The sequence below is a fragment of the Thermomyces dupontii genome (genome assembly GCF_041956625.1).
Source record: "Thermomyces dupontii strain NRRL 2155 unplaced genomic scaffold VTN31scaffold_8, whole genome shotgun sequence".
Taxonomy (NCBI): domain Eukaryota; kingdom Fungi; phylum Ascomycota; class Eurotiomycetes; order Eurotiales; family Trichocomaceae; genus Thermomyces; species Thermomyces dupontii.
The window spans coordinates 769,320-789,551 of record NW_027192314.1 but is presented as its reverse complement, the minus strand read 5'-3'; the positions used below and the strand labels follow the sequence as shown (position 1 = coordinate 789,551).

The 20,232-nt window shown below is 54.1% G+C and overlaps 11 protein-coding genes across 11 annotated transcripts; 5 read left to right on the top strand and 6 right to left on the bottom strand.

Annotated features, from left to right (window-relative positions):
* Positions 1-534: 534 nt before the first annotated feature.
* On the top strand, positions 535-1,381 carry VTN31DRAFT_7082 (uncharacterized protein; the record flags this gene model as incomplete). Its single annotated transcript, XM_069407764.1, has 2 exons — positions 535-1,107; positions 1,169-1,381. 2 exons carry the CDS (start codon positions 535-537, stop codon positions 1,379-1,381), a joined length of 786 nt encoding a protein of 261 aa, XP_069258385.1.
* A 301-nt stretch (positions 1,382-1,682) lies between these two features.
* On the bottom strand, positions 1,683-3,543 carry VTN31DRAFT_7081 (uncharacterized protein; the record flags this gene model as incomplete). Its single annotated transcript, XM_069407763.1, has 2 exons — positions 1,683-1,759; positions 1,812-3,543. The coding sequence occupies 2 exons, from the start codon at positions 3,541-3,543 to the stop codon at positions 1,683-1,685; spliced, it is 1,809 nt and encodes a 602-aa protein (XP_069258384.1).
* A 247-nt stretch (positions 3,544-3,790) lies between these two features.
* Positions 3,791-5,070, bottom strand: VTN31DRAFT_7080 (uncharacterized protein; the record flags this gene model as incomplete). Its single annotated transcript, XM_069407762.1, has 2 exons — positions 3,791-4,310; positions 4,367-5,070. 2 exons carry the CDS (start codon positions 5,068-5,070, stop codon positions 3,791-3,793), a joined length of 1,224 nt encoding a protein of 407 aa, XP_069258383.1.
* A 907-nt stretch (positions 5,071-5,977) lies between these two features.
* On the top strand, positions 5,978-6,442 carry VTN31DRAFT_7079 (uncharacterized protein; the record flags this gene model as incomplete). The annotated part of the gene is made up of 1 exon (XM_069407760.1): positions 5,978-6,442. The coding sequence occupies one exon, from the start codon at positions 5,978-5,980 to the stop codon at positions 6,440-6,442; it is 465 nt and encodes a 154-aa protein (XP_069258382.1).
* A 475-nt stretch (positions 6,443-6,917) lies between these two features.
* VTN31DRAFT_7078 (uncharacterized protein) lies at positions 6,918-7,370 on the bottom strand (the record flags this gene model as incomplete). The annotated part of the gene is made up of 1 exon (XM_069407759.1): positions 6,918-7,370. One exon carries the CDS (start codon positions 7,368-7,370, stop codon positions 6,918-6,920), a length of 453 nt encoding a protein of 150 aa, XP_069258381.1.
* Positions 7,371-8,066: 696 nt separating this feature from the next.
* VTN31DRAFT_7077 (uncharacterized protein) lies at positions 8,067-9,203 on the bottom strand (the record flags this gene model as incomplete). The annotated part of the gene is made up of 1 exon (XM_069407758.1): positions 8,067-9,203. One exon carries the CDS (start codon positions 9,201-9,203, stop codon positions 8,067-8,069), a length of 1,137 nt encoding a protein of 378 aa, XP_069258380.1.
* Positions 9,204-11,064: 1,861 nt separating this feature from the next.
* Positions 11,065-13,716, top strand: VTN31DRAFT_7076 (uncharacterized protein; the record flags this gene model as incomplete). Its single annotated transcript, XM_069407757.1, has 3 exons — positions 11,065-11,087; positions 11,150-11,632; positions 11,694-13,716. 3 exons carry the CDS (start codon positions 11,065-11,067, stop codon positions 13,714-13,716), a joined length of 2,529 nt encoding a protein of 842 aa, XP_069258379.1.
* A 1,019-nt stretch (positions 13,717-14,735) lies between these two features.
* Positions 14,736-16,343, top strand: VTN31DRAFT_7075 (uncharacterized protein; the record flags this gene model as incomplete). The annotated part of the gene is made up of 4 exons (XM_069407756.1): positions 14,736-15,515; positions 15,571-15,824; positions 15,880-16,254; positions 16,316-16,343. 4 exons carry the CDS (start codon positions 14,736-14,738, stop codon positions 16,341-16,343), a joined length of 1,437 nt encoding a protein of 478 aa, XP_069258378.1.
* A 302-nt stretch (positions 16,344-16,645) lies between these two features.
* On the bottom strand, positions 16,646-17,043 carry VTN31DRAFT_7074 (uncharacterized protein; the record flags this gene model as incomplete). Its single annotated transcript, XM_069407755.1, has 2 exons — positions 16,646-16,831; positions 16,909-17,043. 2 exons carry the CDS (start codon positions 17,041-17,043, stop codon positions 16,646-16,648), a joined length of 321 nt encoding a protein of 106 aa, XP_069258377.1.
* A 594-nt stretch (positions 17,044-17,637) lies between these two features.
* VTN31DRAFT_7073 (uncharacterized protein) lies at positions 17,638-18,891 on the top strand (the record flags this gene model as incomplete). Its single annotated transcript, XM_069407754.1, has 6 exons — positions 17,638-17,745; positions 17,797-17,820; positions 17,870-17,940; positions 18,003-18,084; positions 18,137-18,397; positions 18,460-18,891. 6 exons carry the CDS (start codon positions 17,638-17,640, stop codon positions 18,889-18,891), a joined length of 978 nt encoding a protein of 325 aa, XP_069258376.1.
* A 126-nt stretch (positions 18,892-19,017) lies between these two features.
* VTN31DRAFT_7072 (uncharacterized protein) lies at positions 19,018-20,088 on the bottom strand (the record flags this gene model as incomplete). The annotated part of the gene is made up of 1 exon (XM_069407753.1): positions 19,018-20,088. The coding sequence occupies one exon, from the start codon at positions 20,086-20,088 to the stop codon at positions 19,018-19,020; it is 1,071 nt and encodes a 356-aa protein (XP_069258375.1).
* Between the last annotated feature and the right edge of the window lie 144 nt (positions 20,089-20,232).

Sequence of the window (20,232 nt, the reverse complement as noted above, 5' to 3'; positions counted from 1 at the left end):
CCTGTCTCGATGGGCTGTTCTTTTGTGGCCGGTGTTGGTTGGTATCATCTCTACAATCTACTTGGATACTTCATTCATTCGGCCTATGTACGAGTACTTGTTCTTGCAGTTCATGATGCTGGTCGGTCGCGAGATCGGCGCAACATCGTAGGGTTAGGGTTAGGGTACTGATTTGGTAATCACCATGCTGAATGATATCACGTGATCAGCCTTGCAGACCTCACCACCCGCTTCAAGTTCATTGAGCAATGTGAATGAGCTTCCTCCGGAGAATATCACGCACCGTAAGATAACCCGGATGTTTTTTTGAGGTCATTGACGATAGCTGATGATCAGCAGTCCATTGATTACCGGTCGATTCCCCATCATAACACCTAGGGGAGTCGGTACCGACGCCTTTCACTTTGTTACGCTTGAACAAGAAGAAAGCAGTTCACCGAAGTGCCAACAGTGAAATTAGATTGCTCCGCTTTGGTCCCGAAACGGAGAACAACAACACATCATCACCACCATCAAACGCAACCCATCACAACCATGAATACCCACCATCACAACAGCAGCGGCGGCCATCATCCGGCACAACACCCCACAGCATCATCCTCCACAGGCGCAGGCACCAAACGGCCCCTATCCCCGATCAAAGCCCCGCCGCCGAACCCTCCCAGCGTCGAAGCCGCCTACAAGCGCAAATGCATCCAGATGAAGAAACGCCTCAATGAGATCGAGACGGAGAACGCGAACCTACGGCGTCGCAACGAGCGCGGGTGGCAGTACGTGCGGAAGATGCGTCTGGAGACGTGTATTTTGCTGGAGCATTTGGCCAAAGTTACAGGTATGGTGGAGGAGCTTGAGGCTGGTGGGAATACAAAGGCAGGGGAGGGTCTGGCGGAGGTGAGGGCTAGGGCGAGGGCGGTGCTGGGGGAAAGTATGGAGGAGGAGGCGGAGGAGGAGGAGGAGTTGCATCATAATAATAAGGAGAAGGAGAATGGGGTGAGCGGGGCCGCTCGCCGCGGCGAGCAGCGGTCATTGGGGAATGGGTTGAATGCTAGTGAGTTGGGGGTTTTAGATGATGAGACCGAAGGGAGCTCGGAGGAGATGCCGCCGACGGTAAGATCAATCCTCTCTAGAGATCTATGGAATCGTGAGCAATTGGCACTGACGAACGTAGCCCCAGGAACGACCCCTCCGCTCCAAACGCAGTCGCAAGTCCAACCTGCCCGGTGACGACCACGAAGGCGCCGGCTCCGGTGCCGGCGGCGACGGCGGCGATGGAGGAGACCACCAGCCGACCGGCACGAAAGACAGCGCGACAGCTGTGGAGAACAACGAGCCGTCATCATCCCGCGCCCAGGAAAGTACCAGCGATAATCAAGGGCAGTGATCCAGTGACGGCGAGGTCCTTGGACTGTGTTTGTTATTTCTACCTTTGGAGTGGGAATAATGGGATGGGTTGGATTGGCGTTTTGAACGGGGATTTTTATCCTATCCATTATAATCGAGTTCGAGTATTGTACTCTATGGGATTCTATGCTTGATTATTAGATGATGTTCTGTCTGGTGATGATCATCGTCTATGATTCCACTCTCGGGGAAAGGGTTCAATCTGGCATATACTCGAGGTAACCTCGTTGATATGCTATTACATGCTATTATCGTACAGATTTACAGGCCATGACCTCCATCTATCCAACGCCGGCATATAAATCCACAACGATATTGATCGCGGCGACAAGAATCTCCGCTGCAATCAGGATAATCACTGAAAGAGAATCAGGCTACGAACCAGGTAGTGCAGAGGGGAAGAGACCTACCAATCCACTCCAAATACTCCCCATGCCGATGACTCAACTGGTCCTTGAGCACCGCCAACAGATCCGCAATCACATCGAGCCGCTCCGTGAGCAGACCGACTCGCTGATCCATCTCGAGATATGTCCGAACAGCTTGATAGACAGGGTCGAGTTGCGGTTCCGCCCACATCAGCTCGGGGCTATCCAGGACGGATCCCTGCAGATGGATGTTGATGCGCAGGATGAACAGCTCGCCGATCTGCATGTTGATCTGCCTCCGGGACATGTTGACGCTGCCCGTTTTGGCGATCTGCGCAGGAAGCGGCGCCGTCGCCGCAATGGTTTCCGAGACAAGATCCTCGAAGAGTGAGGTCTTGACGGACTGCGACAGCGCATGCGAGATAGCCAGCTTGATCATGTAGTTGCGTGGCTCACGCAGGGAGATGAAGTCGTTGTAGATGCGCGCCTGGTAGTCCCGCGCGTAGTAGAAGTTGAAGTTCTCGACTTGCGTGTCTTCCGGGCGCAGCGCGGAGAGGGCGAACTTGGATACGTCGGCCAGGAACCGCGCTTCTTGAGCGGGTGTCATCCCCCAGATCACGACGGTGCCGTAGTCGAAGATGAAGATTTCGGGCGTGTGCACGGTGGTGTCGAGGCGGTTGATGTCGTCGTCGTCATCATTGTCACCGGAGGTCGCCACAGCGGCAGGTTCGTTGGATGAGCTTGAAGGTTGCTCGCTCGTCGCCGCGGCTTCTGATGATGTTTTGCCGTTCTCTTGGAGATCGATCAGGTCTTCTGTTCGGCTGCGTCTTTCCTCGCCCGTTTCCACTACACTGTCGGAGAATCTGCGCTCGCTTCCAGCTGTCGGCTGTGGAAGCGGCTCGCTACTCTGCAAAGAATCACCCTGCGCATCATGTTGTGATGGCTGTTCTTGTTGTTCCTCCTCCTCCTGCTGCTCCTGTGCCTGCTGCCGCGCCTGCTTCGCTTCATAATCATAGTCGAACGGCGAGTACACACACTCGTCAAACAACTTCGGACTCGCCCCGCGCGTCTTCGCTCGCGATTTGAGGAACTTGATCACACCGTCCAGCCGGTACGAGCTCGCCGTACAGTATGCTGTCACCCGGGGCAGGCGATCCCGGTCGGCCTTGCCCAGCCGCGCAGCGTCCCGCCGAGCCGACGGCTCCTTGATGCGTGTCAGCTGCGAGTATACGTCGCGCGAGAACCCGGCGTCGTCGTCGTAGTACGCTGTCTCGTCTTCCTCGCCCTCGCCCCGCACCAGGTCCGGAAGGAGCTTGAGCTTTTGCGTGTTCTTGGTCGTCCGCTGGGGCCCAATCTTGGCCGATGGTTGTGTAGCTGTTGTTGCTTTCGATAATGTGCCGGCAGTGAGTCCCCCTCCTCCTCGGTGGCCGGCCCCATCTAACGGAGCACCGTAGCTATTCCTTCGGCGAAGTCTGCTGTTCAACGCAGAGAGCATCGGCTGTGACGTCGACAGACCGGTGCCCGCCGGCGCGGAGAGATAGCTTTTCGCGGACGCATCCTGGTGCGGAGTCGGGCGGATACTGTTCCCAAAACCCCTTCGTTGATCGGTCAGCGGCGGCGACGAGCTCGGGCTGGTGTTGTACGTGGTGACTGTCGCGAGCGGGTTGAAGGTTACGGTTCGGTTGGCCCGCTCCGCCCGTGACGTCGTTGATGTGCCGCTGGTGCTGGGGTGCTGGTATTGCGGTAACAAAGGGGACGTCTCGCTGGTCGTCATGGCCGCGGGTGGGAGAATTGGTGTGATTCAGTCGGTCAAAAGAGACTTCCCGTAGTTGGCGGAGTTGGGGCAGCATGTGATGGACGGAGGCTCCGCACGTCGATCTAATCTTATCAGATTTTGGATCTACATTCAATTCCATCATGTGTTGACGACATTTGCTCCCAACCCAATATCTTGCGATTATACACACTCGATCTACGAGCTTACATATTCATATCAACATGCCAGCCTGCTGACAGTATGTTCATCGCCGAACAAACCCCTTTTTCCCGCCCGGCACCCGCTTCAGTCCCGGCAATGGCTTAGGATTTCGCCTGCCCGCGATCCATGCCTCACGCAGCTTCTGCCCTTGTTTGGACGACTTGGGTGCCAGCGTAGTCTTGGTCGTCTTGTCATCCAACACTCGGATCGTAATATCTCCGCGGCGAATGTCCTTGGGCGGCTTCTCTTCTTCGTCAAAAAACCGATGTCGTTTCGAGTGCTTGCGCAGCATGTCCGGTGGTGGTGTTGGTAGTCGGTCGGCGGGAACAGCGTTCAGGATCTCGTCCGGCAACAGTGCCGGCAGGGCCCGACGGCCACTTTCCTTGGCCACAGAGCCTTGTAGCGTTGCGGTGCTCTCTGAAACCTCGTCGTCCTGATATGCACCATTTTCCAGTGATGGCGTTGTTGCCGATTGCTGGCTTTTGGACTTTCCAGCTGCGCGGGCTTGCTGCTTGCGGAGCTCGTCCAATTGTCTTCGTTTTTCCTTTTTGGCTTGCTCCTCCCTAAAAGCTCGTTAGCGGGGGGGTTACGCTTGGATAGAGAAACCGATCCGTCTTACTTTCTTCGTGCCTCTTCCTGTCGTTGCGCCTCTGCCTTCAGTGCCAGCAATTGCGCCGAATTATCGATGGCTTCTGGTGCCTCATCGTCATCTTCGCTCTCCGACTCGGCATCCTGCTTGACCTGCGTCTCTCGTATATGCTCGATAACCGGGACAGGCGCAGGCTCTTCGCTATTGAATCGAATGTGACTCCCAGTGGACACCGGCTCCTGCCGTGTTTCCTCTGGAGATTCAGACTCAGCATCCTGAGTCTGAGTCTCGGTCTGAATCTGGGTTTCGGGGATCTCAGCTGGCGCCGGAGTTTCCTCCACAACCTCCTGCATCTCTGCGGCTGATTCCTCAATCACCTCGAGCGAACTCTGCCCATTGGCGATCTGCGTCTCCGGTACCTGGACAACGGCGGCTGGGCTGCTCTCCTCAGAGGACTCATCGGTCTTTTCCGTTTTCCGTCGCTTTTTCGCCTGGCCTTCCCCATTATTTGCCGCTAATCGGGTTCTTCTTCTTGGGGTCAACATGTCAATATCACTGACTTCCGGCGACGGCTCGCCGGCCAATCGTCTTGATCGCCTTGTCGCGACGGCCATGTTCTTCTTCTGCTGCTGATTCTGATCGCGATTCTCCGATGAAATGGCTTCGTCTTCGGTAGACTCGGGTTCCTGGCTACCGAATAAACCTTTGGCCTTTGTGAAAATGTTCGAGAACATCGAGGTCAGGCAAACGGAAAATGTGTGCTGGCCGAATTTTTTATTTTTATTTCTTGTTGTTTTTTGCAATTTTCACCTACTTTTCTCCGTCCAGCAGCAAGCCAAATGCGGCCTCTCCCAGTCCCACCGCCTGGCGAAGCTAACCAAATCAAGTTAGCTAGGCTCGGCAGTGGAACCCAAAGTTTTCTGAATCACATGATCACTGGCTGCTGATTGGACCGCTGCACTAAACCTGCTCGTCTTCAAACTTCCATAATTCAGACCAGTTGAGGATTGCTATTTGGATGTTAGAACCAGAACATTGAGATTGCTGCACTTCTTGTTTTTGATTTCCTGTGCGAAGGAGGCCTCTTCAAGCTACTCCTGATGCATGTATCCTCTCATTCCGCTTCATTACCTATTGACTGTGGTTTGAATGGAGATAAGTATTAACATGGTGGTGAGGTGTATTGATGGCTCCGTCAGAGTCGAGCACCCAGGTGTGGGAGATGTCCAGGGTTGAAGAATGTAGACGAAAGTTCGACCTCGCGACTCGTGTCTATGGGTTCCCGGCTGAGTCCATCGTTTTGTTCACGACTTCACGTTCCATAGCATGGTTGTTGCCGCTCAATTCTCGTCCTGAATCGTCGGGGAGGAACCGGAGTTTGGTTTGCGACCCCATCTCTCTTTCTTCCTCGGCCGCGACCGTTGGCATATTCGGACTAATAGGCCCGAGGATACTGCCTAGGTATGTTGCTAATGGAGCCACTTGATACTTGTCCCAGAGGTTCCAACATGTCATGGGACCTGCCAGTGATTCGAATATAGTATTTCCCGTTGTTTCTTTGTCAATGAGAATGATACCTCAGTTTGTTGGCAACGCACATTACATCTACCTAGTAGGTATATATCCATGAGACGAAGCCGGATGAGTGCTAGACTCCAAACCGTACATCCTGGCACTCCGAGGGAAATACAACAGCTCTGCGGGCAACTCCAAGCACACAGTTCTCCAAGTTTTTCTTTCCTCAAGAGCTTTCAGTTTTCACGGAGTCCTACGTGTGAAAGCAGAGGAATTAGAAGCTTTCAGCAGAGTACGCCCTACAACAAGAAACTACAGTATAGTATGTGTCACTTCTGCGGTCATCCGCAGGCCAACTTTACCGCGTACAAGTCACCGAAGAGCTGTCAGCGGCAGAGCGCCTTGGTGAAGGTCATGATCTGGATACCGCTGCTGGGACCATTCCGGGCCAGGCCATGGAGGCGTGTACTCCCAGTGCTCGATCGATTCGCCGCCGATCCATCGATATCCAAAACACCACGGCCTGGGGCCAATACCTCCGAACCGTTGAGAATGTCAAGTCTCGACTGCGAATCTAGAGCGAGAGCATAAGTTTCGCTCGTAGGGCAGGGACTATCCGCGTCGCAAGCCCTCATCACGAAGGTTTCCGTTCTCAGACTTCCCGTTTGTTGTTTCGTCGACCAGTAGTCAGGCTTCCGTAGTCTGTCCAGGATTTCTGGTGATGGCGGTGGAGTTGGGTGCTCCGGTTCGACTCGACCAGTGCCTTTTTCCGGAAACAGTTGTACATTGTGGCTGTTCGTGAAGTCGGAGTCACATTGCTCGGGATACCCATTGGGCGAGGCACGTACATCTCCACCGTGTCTCCCATTCCCATCCCTTCCTGGACAAGTTGATCTTCTCGCGCCGGTCTATCCATAGCCCGGTACCTGCCGCGGGTGCCGTCCCTGCCCATCGTACGTGTAGATGAGGCATCGCAGGAATCTCATCATGACCCTGCTGTGTTCCCAATTAACGCTTCCACGCGGTCGGATCGTGTATGTCAGCTCAAAGCCAACACAAAGCCGATTCACGTTCCACCGCATCCAATCGAGTATAAGAGGCGTTCGAAACGTGGGGAGGTCGAGTCCCCGCCGTAGAAAGGGCCTTTGAAATGACCGGTGAAATCGGCGCTTCGTTTCCTCATCCACAGCAAAGAAGAGGGACCGGCTGACCCGATACTCCTCTCGCACGCCGAAGGAGCTACGTGTATGCGCCCGTAGGGCTTCATGGCACCGGTTCTTTTTTGAGTGGACGTACGCCCGCAAAAGCGTCTCCGGGGAGTGGCTCGTAGCACGGCCGACATCCTGCCAATTTTTGACGAGCTCCGGATCGAGCGCCAGGGTTTCCAGCGCATTGCTGCCAAACGGGTACGTGTTGCCTGCCGCGAAAACCTCCTTACGACATTATAGAGCTGGAGATATGGGAGGCCATGGCGCCGAAGCACGGACCGGAACAAGGGCTCGATTGTCAGGCTTCCCATGTCCCTTGTCAGGGAGAAGGGACGGAACTCCTCCGTCTACCAGGGTTTGGGGGGCGTAGGGAATGAAAGATGAGGGGTCTTCATTGTACCCCGTAGCTTCTACCCTGGTTAGGTATTCGAGGCCATACCTGTCGTTCCGGCGTGGAATGTGAGCGAGTCCGGATGAGCAACGGTGTGTTTAAATCCATAAACAAGGATGCAGGAGAACTGGAAATCCAGGGCCTGAATGTGGGGAATCCGGAATCCCAGAGCAAGAGGCCACTCGTGGTGAAGAGGGAAACGGTCGTGAAGGACCCCTCCAAGTGGAACGGAGTGAGGCAGATGCACGGAGAGGATCATTTCATTCAGGCACAAGGGGCAGGCATGCCAAGTGGCTCAGCTTTCACGAAAAGTCAAGTGGAAAAGCGACTCGCGAGATTGCCAGTCAGATTCCAAGGCAGCGATTTCTGATGGGTCTTTGTCATCGCGAAGCAGGTCGGTTCCAATCCAAATCCTTTGAGGCGCACAAGAAACCGTAGAGAACTTAACTCGTGGCACCAGGTTCAGCAGGGCGGGACTGATGACCTCAGAGGATCGACCAAGTCGTCGACGCCCAGCAAAATAAGCCGCATTCTCATCAAATACATGATAATGATCAGAAAACCGGACCTGAAACTTCCAAACGCGAGATTTCCGTGGGAGATATGCCTTTGCCTTCTATGGACAATCTTTCCCGCGCGACCTCACGTCCCTCTTTCCAGTGGACTGTCTGGGCTTGCTCTTCTCCTCACCACATTCCAAGTTCACCCGCCTGTATTGTCCGTTCCGATCCGGATTGCAGCTTCGCTCTTTGCTGATGCAAAACCCAATCTTGCGAGCGGTTTCGTTAATGTCTTTGAAGAGATCATTGAAGGAGGACCACGAACGCGTTTCTAATGCGTCAAACGGCGAAGCATCGTCCGAGTGTGAGTCAATGTCCGAGCTCGAATCAGTTCCCGATGAGGACATTTCCTGCACCGAGGAAACGTCAGAACCGAGTTCTGAATTCTCCGCGGACGCAATGTCCAATTGGGAAGCAGTCTCTTGATTCTGAAGCGAATCAGTGTGCGCATCACTTTCGAAATTGGAAGCGACAGGGGAGGCCATCGCGAAGATGTAGGCAAGCAGCACGAACGATCGTGTGAAGCGAGATAAGATATCGAAATAGGGAGGGAAAAAAGTGATGTATGTACTCTGAGAGATCAGCTTGCTGTTGCAGGGACGCCAGGAGGTGAAAATAAGAAATACAGTAAAAATCATCTCGTCCAAGTCCTCGAGCTTATCCCGCACCAGTTCATCAGATGGATCGAGAAAAGCCTCCACATCCATCGGCTCCGCGATCTTTGAGGAAAGTTCCAACTCTCTAAGAGCTTCCGAGATCTCGTCGACGAGAGGTTGGACGTTTTCTGGCTGATTGTCTTCCGACCACAACGCTTTCCGGAAGCAGTTTCTGATCGTGTCCCCACCAACATCAACTTGCCACGCCTGGGATGCCCATTGGATTGCCTTCAAGAGATCCATCGTCTTCATGGGATCGCGCCCGTTGTCGAATTCGTCGACAAGAAAGCGAACCCATTGGCGTTTCCAGTGGGCTTTCCATGCTTTTATGATTCCTTGATCGAGAGGTTGGTACCGACTGGTCGCATTCGGTGGGAGATTAATGACCAGAGTATTCCTTAGGGGCGTTCCGTTCTCGTTGAGATTCCGGATCGCTGCTTCGTGGGCCGAGAAGTTATCCATCAAGAGAGCAACTTTTCGTCCTCTCATGGACGAATCAAACCATTTCAACCATTCCTCGAAAGTAGGAGCCGTCATCCACGCTTTGTTGTTCGCTCGCCATTTCACGCGATAGCTTTCAATGCGAATGCCTGTGAACGCCCGGGAGTTTTTGGCCGGGCCAATGAACCAGGGTCCATTTTTTCCGATCCATCGGTATTGCAACAAAAGAGTGCGGTTATCCGCGACTTGCCCTTCTTTCTTCCCGGAATGCTTCGAGTTGCTAGGCTGCGGTCCGGGATCTGACGCCAGAACAACGAAGTTTCATCGCAGTTGAAAATATGTTTCGGCTGAAAGCCACTAAAGGGCCTCCCTAACCTTTGCCATATCTTCAGCAGATGTCTCAGGGACACTGCTTTCTTCGCCGTGCTGCTTGAAGCACCGAATTCCTTTTCGGTGCTGGAATCCCTGTAGCCAGCCGTTGCTAAAGGTTGGCTCGTCCTTGCCCCGACAAGCGGGAATCTCTTTGAAATAGTCTCTTGCTTTCTGCTTAATGACATCCCCCGTAATTGGAGTTCGACCCTGCGCCGCGCGCACCCATTGCGCGAGGGCCTCTTCTAGTTCGGGTACTGATTCTTCCTGAGACGCTTCTAGTTTCTCTGGTGCTCCGAGAGGTCATCGCTGTCGAGGTGTACGTATTTCGACGAAAGAATCTCAGAAATAGAAGAGGTCGCCGGACGATGCCCAAATTTCTCGAGAAACCAGTCCGCGAGGTCTTTGTAGGAAGCCTGTGGCCGGATAGGATGCTCAGTCCGGAGGGTGATCTTTTGATTGTTCGGGATCGCAGTTCGGCGAGCCATTGTGACAAGTACACGTGCTAAGTTGAGAGAAGAAGAGTTGTGATTGTGAGAATGACGTGTGGGTGCCACAAGAGGAGCCTGTCGGAGCAGTCGAGATGTGGATGAGATTGATAGACTGACCGATTGTTGTGGGCTTCTGGTGCGCTTTGGTGCGTTTCGCTTGCTGTTGGAAATCCACAGCTACGAGTCGAAACGGAATGATGTGTGTAATGGTCTTAATTGACCCGAATGGTATCAATCGACTGCAGATTAATCGTGGCTTGCAGAATGTATATAGTGCTATAGTGCTGTATCGAAGTTTTTTTTTTTTTTTTTTTGAAACCAGGACACCCCCTTTTATGCGTTGTCCTTGAGCGAGTATCACATGACCCATATGAAACCATGTGTCCAACCAGTAACGCCTAACTTAATACCGTACGTAACTCCCTAAATTTCCAACACTTGCAGCTTACGAGTAGTAATCGGCTTTACCCTTCTATAACGAAGTTCGCTAAATCCAGGTTTGTTCGTTAACAAATTGTATGGGCAAACAATTCAGCACGACGAAATCGTTCGTTACATCCAATTCGTTAATTCGAGGTTCGTTAAAGCCAGGTTTTACTGTATTTATACTCCGTATGTGTTCCGTTTACTCGTACTCCGTACTCGTACGAGTAGGCCTAGTCTAAATCAGGATAAGTGTGTTTTTGAAAGCGGTTAGTTCCCCAATAAGAGAGACTACCCGATTTGGTATTAAGTTATTTATCGATTGATCCTCGTTGCGACTCTCAAGAACGACGGTCGAGTCTCGTCGCTCAAAGGTGATGCTGTTCCAGGCTAATTTCGTCCTGGACTCAACTTCGTCTCCTTGAGCGGACTCTCCACCTGTGGCAGCGACTTGCTTTCTTCTCTTGTTCTTCTGTGACAGGCTGGTCCTGATTCAGAGAACGCTCCCGCTTCGCGACTATCGCAGGTCCCCGCAACGGTCCCTTGCGCATCAACCTGCTTCTCGGTTACTATGCTCTTGATGGCCTAGATAAAACATCGAGCGCTTTCTTCGATAGCCGAAATAATTCCCCCCGCCTTGGCTGGCGGTGGAAGATTCGCAGCGCAGAGGCGAGATGTCGCTGCTCCAGAACGAGGAGTAATGCCCATCCCACTCATGAATCTAGAAAGAACCTAACAATTGGAACTAACAATACCCAGTTTAACCATCTGGCAGTTACGCACTTCCTACCTGTCTAACATCAAGGATGGCATCGGCGACCGGCTGATCAATGTCAACAACTCGCTCCTCAACATCCCCGGCTTTCGTGCCGCTGGCTGGTCGCCCGCGCTCTTGCAGGGATCCGGCCATGAAGGCGGCGGCTCGCAGATCAAGCGCACGTATTCCCCGCCTATTCCGACCACAGCGACAGTTGCTTCGGAGTATTACCGCTTTGCGCGACATGCGGCTCGCGGAGAGGGTGACAATGAGGGCCTTGGTGCGGGGGAGGACGGGGAGGAAGATGAGGGTGGTATGGTGACTGGAGGTGGGGGCGGCACATATGCATTCGGTATCCGAAAACGAGGCGCAAAGAAAAATCGTCGACGGGGGCGCCAGCAAAATGATCCAGAAAGGCGAGAGGCAGAGGACGATGACAGTAGCGATCTGAGTGACGAAAGTGAGGAGGAAGAGGATATCAGGAGGTCAGTGTGGACTGCGTCCAGTACGGAGGCATGTGTCTTGTCTATATTGACCGAAAGCCAGAGAGGCGCAAAGTATCAAGTTCACCAAGGTGCCGGTGCGAACCCGGGCCGGATCGTCACCCATCCGAAGCTCTCGCGACCGAGGTGGGCCGGAAGTGACGGTGACGACGCCATCAGTGGATCAGCAATACAGAAGAAGCTCGGTCGGAGTTCTGGAGAGTACTAATCAACGGCCCAGGGGCGATACTCTGACGAGCAGCGACATGTCCGAGAACGAGAACGCCCGTTCGTTCAGGAAACGCCAGATTCAGTTCTCGAACGAGCATCAGGTCATTGAGGAGCCCCACGATTTGGAGGATGCGGGAGATATCAACGAGCCCGGCGAATTGAATCCCACCGAGGAGAACGATCAGGATCAAGACGGTGACTTTGCTCCAGAGTCACCGGACTCCGTACTGTCGTCAGATTTCGGCGCCACTGCTGGGTCAACGTCGTTATTGGCGGAGGTGGACATGAACGGGACTTTGGATTCATCTCCCGTAGTGACGCACAAACTGCCCAACGCAGGCGGTTCCCACCAAGCTTCACCGAAGAAGCTCAAGACGGCCTCTCCGGCGTTGCAGGATCTGCCACCGCCGCGGCCGATCAGCAGCGTGCAGCCCATCAGCCTGTTAACCAAAGAGCTCAAAGCGCAGAACAAAGTTCTCAGCCACCCGCTGGAAAAATTCGCGCCTCTTTGGGCTGGCGACTCGGATATGGCTCTCCAGATAAAAATCTATGTGCCCTGGTCGGAAAAACCTGACGAGCCATTTGACCTTCCCATGTTTCGGGAGTTCAAGGATGACGATCGCCTCACCCTGGCTACCGTGTCGGAAGCCATTGGGCTTAGTCTGTGGCGATACATGAAGCTAGAAAGAAAGCCAGCTATCGAGCCGAGCAAAAACACCGTCAATCACTGGACACTGCGCATGGTTGACGATGGCGAGGTAGAGTACGACTTTCCCCCTCTGGGCCGGAACCTGCCGCTGGTCGACTTCACGTCCAACAACAATCGAGCTGCGGCTGTCCGTGGTCGTTTTCGAGGTAAGAAATATGACGAATTTGCTTTGATTCCGGCAACACAAGCCGAGTACGAGGAGAACGCCCGTTTATATCCCAAGTATAACCTGGAGTCTACGAACGACTCTGCTACTGGCGGAGGGCAGCAACAGCAGCAGGCCAAACCCGCTCCCAGTCGTGTGTACCCGATCCTTCAACAACCATTCTCCTCGGCGCTTAACGATGCCTCCTTGACCCCTGCGGATCGACCGGCGGTTCCCGCTAATCATGCCACTCCCCGAGTCGGCGTTTCCAAGACTTTGAAAGTGCGGTTTGTCAGCGCGGATGGTGCCAGTCAAACGACGACCGTCAACACCGCGACGGACACCTACATTGCGGAGATTCTCGACTCGGTGTGCAAGCGCTGGGGTCTCGACAAGGGCCAGTACCTCCTTAAAGTGATGGGATCGAATACGATTGCGCCGCTTGACCGCACGGTCGAAGCGCTGGGAACAGTCAGCGACTTGGTGGTGATCCGCCGTCGATTCGGGGCGGGGGCTCTAGCCATCACAGGCTCGCCGGGGAGCGCTTCGCCGAACGCGCCTCTTGAAATCGACCAATCGCACCAGGGGACGTCCAAAAAGGGGAAGAAGGGCCAGCGGATGCTGCACCCCCTGGCGCAGACACAGAAGATGGACTTTTTGGGGGGCTACTACCGGCGCTACTACGTGTACCGCAAGCAGTCCATGTCATTTACCACATCAAACCCCAAGGTGCTCGTTCTGGACAACGACTACCTGCACATCATGCCGGGGGATTCCGGCAAAGGCATGTTTGACAGCTCCGGCAAAACGAGGTCGATCAGCTTCAACGACATCATCGGCAGCAAGGTCAGTCGTCGCCATCCCAAGACCTTCCGGGTGGTGGTCCTGCGGGGTTCGGAGGCGAATGAGCAGAAGCGGTACGACTTTGAGGCGCGGAACGAGGCTGAAGCCGCGGAGATCGTGGAGGAGATCAAGAAGAATATGGAGCATTACCGGGTGTAGTGTCGAGCCGGGTTTGTATATTAACTAGGTAGCCAAGTTCTTGCAGGATGGCGAGATTTTGTCCTGGTGCACGGGTTATATATATGGCGTTTGAGGTTCAAGTTGGGAATGCATGGTTATCGGTGGCGGTCTGCGTCTAGGTAGTAGGTAGGTTAAACTGCGGGAGTATGACATTTCAGGATTACTACGAGTAGTACATACTTCTTCATCCCTCTCCTCTCCTCCGTAGTGTAATCATTGCAACATCACTGAAGGATGAAAAGTCTTCGTCCTTTTCTATTTATGCATCACGTGCGCTATTGGTGCCTTAGTGCCTGGACGTCCAGGAAGCAAGGCACTAAACCCTCACGATGACTTCAGCCAGTCATCACCGGGACAACTGCATCTCCAACAGGACAAGGAGCAATTGTATCAGGAGACCTCCAAAAATCAATTCGTGCGCGACTCTGAGAATCAGGAGACTCCACCAATTTGAAGACTCCAAGAATACTGTAGAAAGATTACCTACTTATTGTTTGTACCTTTGTTTGGTCGCGTTGGAACGGCCCCCAGCCCTTGTCATCTCCGCTGACTGTCCTTGAGCTTGACATACATTATTCGGCGATTGAAGCTTGTTCGAGTCATTGCTGATCTTCACCCCTCTGTTCGTATAGTATTCTTCATCTGGATCAACCGCTAATATATGCATCGATTTTGAATTGAACCCCGCCGCCCTTATCCGGCGATAAAACGTCAGCATTGCCAGGATCTCCGCCGCGCCAAAGGGACACCCCCCCGGTAACGGTAACGATTAACGAATCCGCCCCCGCGCGGATCCTCGCGCTCCCATGTACGAGCAGACGAAGAAGACGTCGTCGGCGATTGTCGCTTACCAGGCCTGACTGTATTCCCTCGCGCCGCGATCTCGCGTGCGGTATTATCTTCTCGAGCTGTCTTTTTGGTCCTGTTCTTGGGTGCCCCTTTCAGACTTTCTTCGGAAAGTCTGAAACTCCGGCCCTCCCCGTCTCTGAGCTTTCTCCATGCCGCACTTCGGGGGATTGCTGAGAAAGAGAAAAACGCACTCGACCGGCTCGAGCAAGGACCATCCGACGTCGCCGACCGTTGCCGCGCCGCAGGATCACCATCCCGAGCAGCAGAATCAAGCTGACGAGAACAGCAACGATAAAACTCACTCCGCCCCTGATGAAAGCAGTCGCGCAGTCCCCTCGGAGGACCATATGAGTTCTGCGGCCTCGCAGCACCCCGCGCACCAATCTCCCCCCGTCGCTGCCGCTGCCGCTGCTCCCGTTCACCACTCCAACCCAGCGGCGGAGCAGTCGTCGCAGGCTTACGATGCACAGTTGAATCTCGGTGCTGGTGCCGGTGCAGGCACCGTGCACAACGCCGTCACCGCTCCGCAGACACAACAACAGCAGCAGCAGCAGCCGCAGAAGGAGCTCACAAAGGCCGAGCAGGAGCTGCGGTACCAGCAACAGACGCAGGTGCGGCAGACCAAGGGCAAGTACTCGCTGGATGACTTTATCCTGCAGCGGACGTTGGGCACGGGCAGTTTCGGCCGGGTGCATCTGGTGCAGTCGAGACACAATAACCGGTTCTACGCCATGAAGGTGTTGAAGAAGGCGCAGGTCGTCAAGATGAAGCAGGTCGAGCACACCAATGATGAGCGGCGCATGCTTCAGCGTGTCAAGCATCCGTTCCTGGTAACTCTATGGGGTACATTTCAGGACTCGAAGAACTTGTACATGGTGATGGACTTCGTCGAGGGTGGCGAATTGTTTAGTTTGCTTCGCAGGTCGCAAGTATGGTTGCTCCCACCTGAAATTGGTTGGTGGCATTGTTGCTCACTTCTGGCAGCGGTTTCCCAACGCTGTCGCCAAATTCTACGCTGCCGAAGTCACGCTCGCTTTGGAGTACTTGCATTCGCAACATATCATCTACCGGGACTTGAAGCCAGAGAATCTCCTTCTGGATCGATACGGTCACTTGAAGATCACCGATTTTGGTTTTGCGAAGGAAGTTCCCGACATCACTTGGACGCTGTGCGGGACGCCGGACTATCTCGCCCCCGAGGTGGTGGCTTCCAAAGGGTACAACAAGTCGGTTGATTGGTGCGCTCCTCCGATCCCAATGACTGCGTACGCCCAACTAATCAACCAATCCCAGGTGGTCTCTAGGAATTTTGATCTTCGAGATGCTCTGCGGATTCACCCCGTTCTGGGACCCGGGGTCGCCCGTGAAAATCTATGAAAACATCCTACGCGGCAAGATCAAGTACCCGCAGTACATGCACCCGGACGCGGTTGATCTCCTGTCGCAATTGATCACGCCGGACCTGACCAAGCGACTGGGGAACCTGCACGGCGGGTCCGAGGACGTCAAGCGCCATCCGTGGTTCAGCGAAGTGACCTGGGATCGGCTCCTGCGAAAGGACATTGCAGCCCCGTATTTGCCGCCGATTCGGCCTGGACAGGGTGATGCCAGTCTGTTCGATAAATATCCGGAAGAGACGGAGGCATACGGGGTTCAGGGAGAAGATCCGTACGTTTCTTTCCCCTTTTCCTGACAGGGCAAAGTGAGCGAGTTTCGCTGACAAGGGCAGATACGCGCATCTCTTCTCCGAGTTCTAGGCGCCGGTTTTTGGTTCAAGTTCTCAAATGGTTTAGGATATCATTGATGTGGTTTGATGACTACCTTTGGTTGCACACATCTAGGATCTGATCTATGCATATGATTAATGGGACATGAATTGGAGTCAACAGCAGAATTGGTACCTACAGGTACAATGTTCCGATCCTGAATGCCACATACAATCATGCAAACTTGTAAAAATACACGGATCCCTTGACAACGGACCCAGCGCCATCTCCAATATCCCCGGCTCTATTCATCCATCTTCAACTCGAATAATGATTATGATCCGGACAACGCTCTAGAATGCAGCGTTACCCCCCAATTTCTTCTGCTCTTCCGTCACCCGGTTGAGGTAGGCCTTGCTGGTGGCATTCCACATGGAGATGTACTTCTCCATGCACGCCGACAAACACGTCGACTCGGACGGAGAAAGACGGCTGCCGGGGGTGGAGATGCAGCGGTCGAAGCAGTTCTCGTTCAGTTTCTGTTGCACACAAGAAGATTTAGATCAGCATTGTTTGTCGGAGCGCTTGACTCTTGCAACAAGGAATTGTATCGTACAGCGACAAGTGCCCGCGCATTCGTTACGGCGGCCTCGGTCTGAACTTGCTTGATCAGAGCATTCTTGATCTCGGCAGAGGATTGCTGGTCCGATGTCTCCGGTGTGGACGACGAGGAGGAGGAGAAAATGGCCATGATTGGTGTGATTTTTGATTTTGACTTTTCCTCCTCTTTTGTATTCTTTGAATTTCTCGTCTGGCGCAATATATAGACTCCAGAAGAAAATGTGAGTGTTATCGATTCGGAACCGTGATGGTCGTTTGAAGATCTCTGCCACCTGTGGCTGGTGTTGTGCTGTGCCACATTTAGTTAGGTAAGCTAGTATTCCTCATAGACTTTACCCATTTGGGTAGCTTAGACTACATCTGCGTCTGGGGTCCAATCGCCGATCTATGAAGACACCTTGCACTTCGCGCTGCTTCGCTTTAGTTCTCACAACATCTGTGCCATTCTCTTTCCTTGCATACGGTGTGATGGCAGGGCATTGCTGTGCGTCCTGGTGACAAGCTCTGCGTTTGTTTTTCATTTCGACAACGCCATTGATTGTTTTCTATTTTGTCTTTACCGTATCCAGTCCGTCGCTTGATTACATCTGACATCAACAACAGCTGAATAGTACCGCGCAACGACGCCGGCCAGCGTTCGCTACATTCGGTTTCTAATTATTCTGATTTTCTTCTCTTTCGCCGTCAGTCGTTTGGTGCTACGAATTTAAGTGTCGGGTTTCCAATGTGGTTCCCAGTCAAAACATTCTGGGCTGCGGCCCTCTCTCTCTCGTTGTCTACGGTCTCTGCTGCAGAGACAGCGCAGGATAACCCGAATATTCGGAAAGTGCCCGTAAGTCTGGGACTTTGATTCCGGCGTGGGGGACCAACTGACGTCTTTTAGCTGCGCACCCATACTCTTGAGTCGGTATGATTGCCCTTGATTTTGCGCGAGCGCCTTCTTTTGACCATCTTAGCCGTACCTCGACTCGGACATGCACAGCCGATGGTGGGATTTTGGAGGCGACACCGTGATTCGGACAGATAAGTAGGTGCTGCTTTTCTTGGTGGTACGAGTGAAGGAGTATGGAACGGTCTGACCTGTGCCAGGTACATCCGGCTCACGTCCGACCAACCGTCGCAACAAGGCTGGATCTTTTCCCGCGTTCCATTGACCGCCAGCCACTGGGAGGTGCGTCTGCGTGAACATCTGCTTCAACGTCGGGAGCCTAATTTCGGCATAGGTGGAAGTCGAGTTCAAGATCCATGGCTCAGGTCACCTCTACGGCGACGGCATGGCCATTTGGCTCACGAAGCAGCGCGGCATCCAAGGCCCCGTCTTCGGCTCGACGGATCGATTTGAGGGCCTCGGGATTTTCATCGATACCTACAAGAACAATCGCCCCGGGACGTCGTTTCCGTACGTCATGGCCATGTTGGGCGATGGTCAGACCAGCTACGACCATGCGCATGACGGGCGCGCGACTGAGCTTGCTGGATGCTCTGTATTGTTCCCAAGCTCCCTTTCGAGCTGTATGTCTCAGAACTAACCTTCTATCGACACCAGGCGCGAGGACTCCGAGGAGCATCGATTCCCACCAAGGCCCGCCTTACATACTTCCAGGACAAATCCCTCTCGCTTGACCTGCAATACAAATCCGAGGACACTTGGACCAACTGCTTCACCTTAACCGCGCCGGAAACCAACTTCGCTATCCCTCCTGTCTCCTACTTGGGCTTCTCTGCGGAGACCGGCGAGGTCCACGACTACCACGACATCATCTCCGTCAAGGCGCACAACCTCTACGACACGGGCGGAAGCAGCTCGCGCCGGCCGGCCGGCGCGCCCCCGACCGCCAGAGGCCGACCGCTGCCGCCGAAGAAGAGCGGCGGATGGGGGTGGTTCCTCTTCAAGATCTTCCTGTTCTTTTTGGTGATTGTCGGCGGCTACGTCGGCTGGACAGTGTATCGGATGCAACGGAGAGGGTCGAGGTTTTGATTGAGAGTGAGGACGAAGTATTTCGAGGTGTATATCTCAATGAACGTTCTCTATCCATTCAATGCACGGTTCCTCGTAGGATATCTCTAACGTCGACAGAACAACCAATGGGGTATCACGTATGAATCAACGAGCCTTTCCAGCCTTATCCTTCTCTTCATTCCACATGTGATCCACAATCTGAAACACCTCGGTCACGCTGCGGATCAGGTCCTTGTCACCCGCCAGGCCGAGGGCGCCATAGCGGTGCACCATTTTATCGGGATGCCAGCGCACGCGCTCGGTTTTGAGAACAGACACGAGCGATGACGATGATGACGTGGAATCGTCATTGACCCCCGGCGCGTGCTGCATAAACTCGCGCACAGCATCACGGGTAATATCCCGTCGTTTACCGGACTGCACCGGCCAGAACGCGTGTTTGCGGAACGAGAGAGCGTTCTCGCCGGTAGCCCCTCGCTGGGCTGCCGCGTTCAACTCCTCCCACGCCCGCAGATACTCTTCCCATACCCGCGCCCACATCTTCCTACGGCGCCGTTCCTCCCCACGGCGCAGACTCTCCTCGACCGCTCGCTCAAACGCCCTGCGTTCCCGTTCCGCCGCTTCGGCCGCGCGTTGTCGCGCCTGTTCTTTTTCCCTTTCCCCCCGCTGTTTCTCTCGGGCTTCCATCATTCCTTCGTGCGTGCGCTCCCACATCCGTGCACGTACGTATGCCGCGTACTCTTCGTCCGTCATCCGCTCCAGTGGGCCGCGGCCATCCTCCTCTGAAATTTCCTTGGCGTACGTGTGGATCGGCTGTCCGTAAACGGCCTCCCAGAATGCGGCACCTTCATCGTCGGCGAGGGCATCGAATAGGGATTCGCGGAAGGCGGTGTTGGGGGAGAGCGGGGGTGGCATGTATGGATCGTTGTCGGGCTCTTTGGTTCCTTCATCTTCGTCCCGCGACTTCTTCCGCCGTTTCTTCCGTCGGTGGTGGTGTCGGTGGTGGTCATGCTCATCTCCATCTCGGTGCCGGCGTCGATGTCGGTGTCGATCGTCATCCGGATCCTCGCTCCGTCGCGACCGGCGCTTGAATCGAAACCGCCCGTGGCGGGATTTCGAGTATGCCTCGTCCCATTCTGAATCCCGGCGGTCGTCTGTTGCGGCGTGGTCGCATGTAGTACTGCTGCTCCCTTGCGGGGCAGGAGTCGATTCCATGATCACTGCATTGTAGGTGCTGCCCAGCTGCTGGTTGAACTGAACCGCTGAACTTCCGCAATTGCGAAAGACATGACTGTCAACTCTCTGCGATAAGATAGTAGGTAACCTATGGTCCGTGCGCAAAATCAACACTAAGCCAAT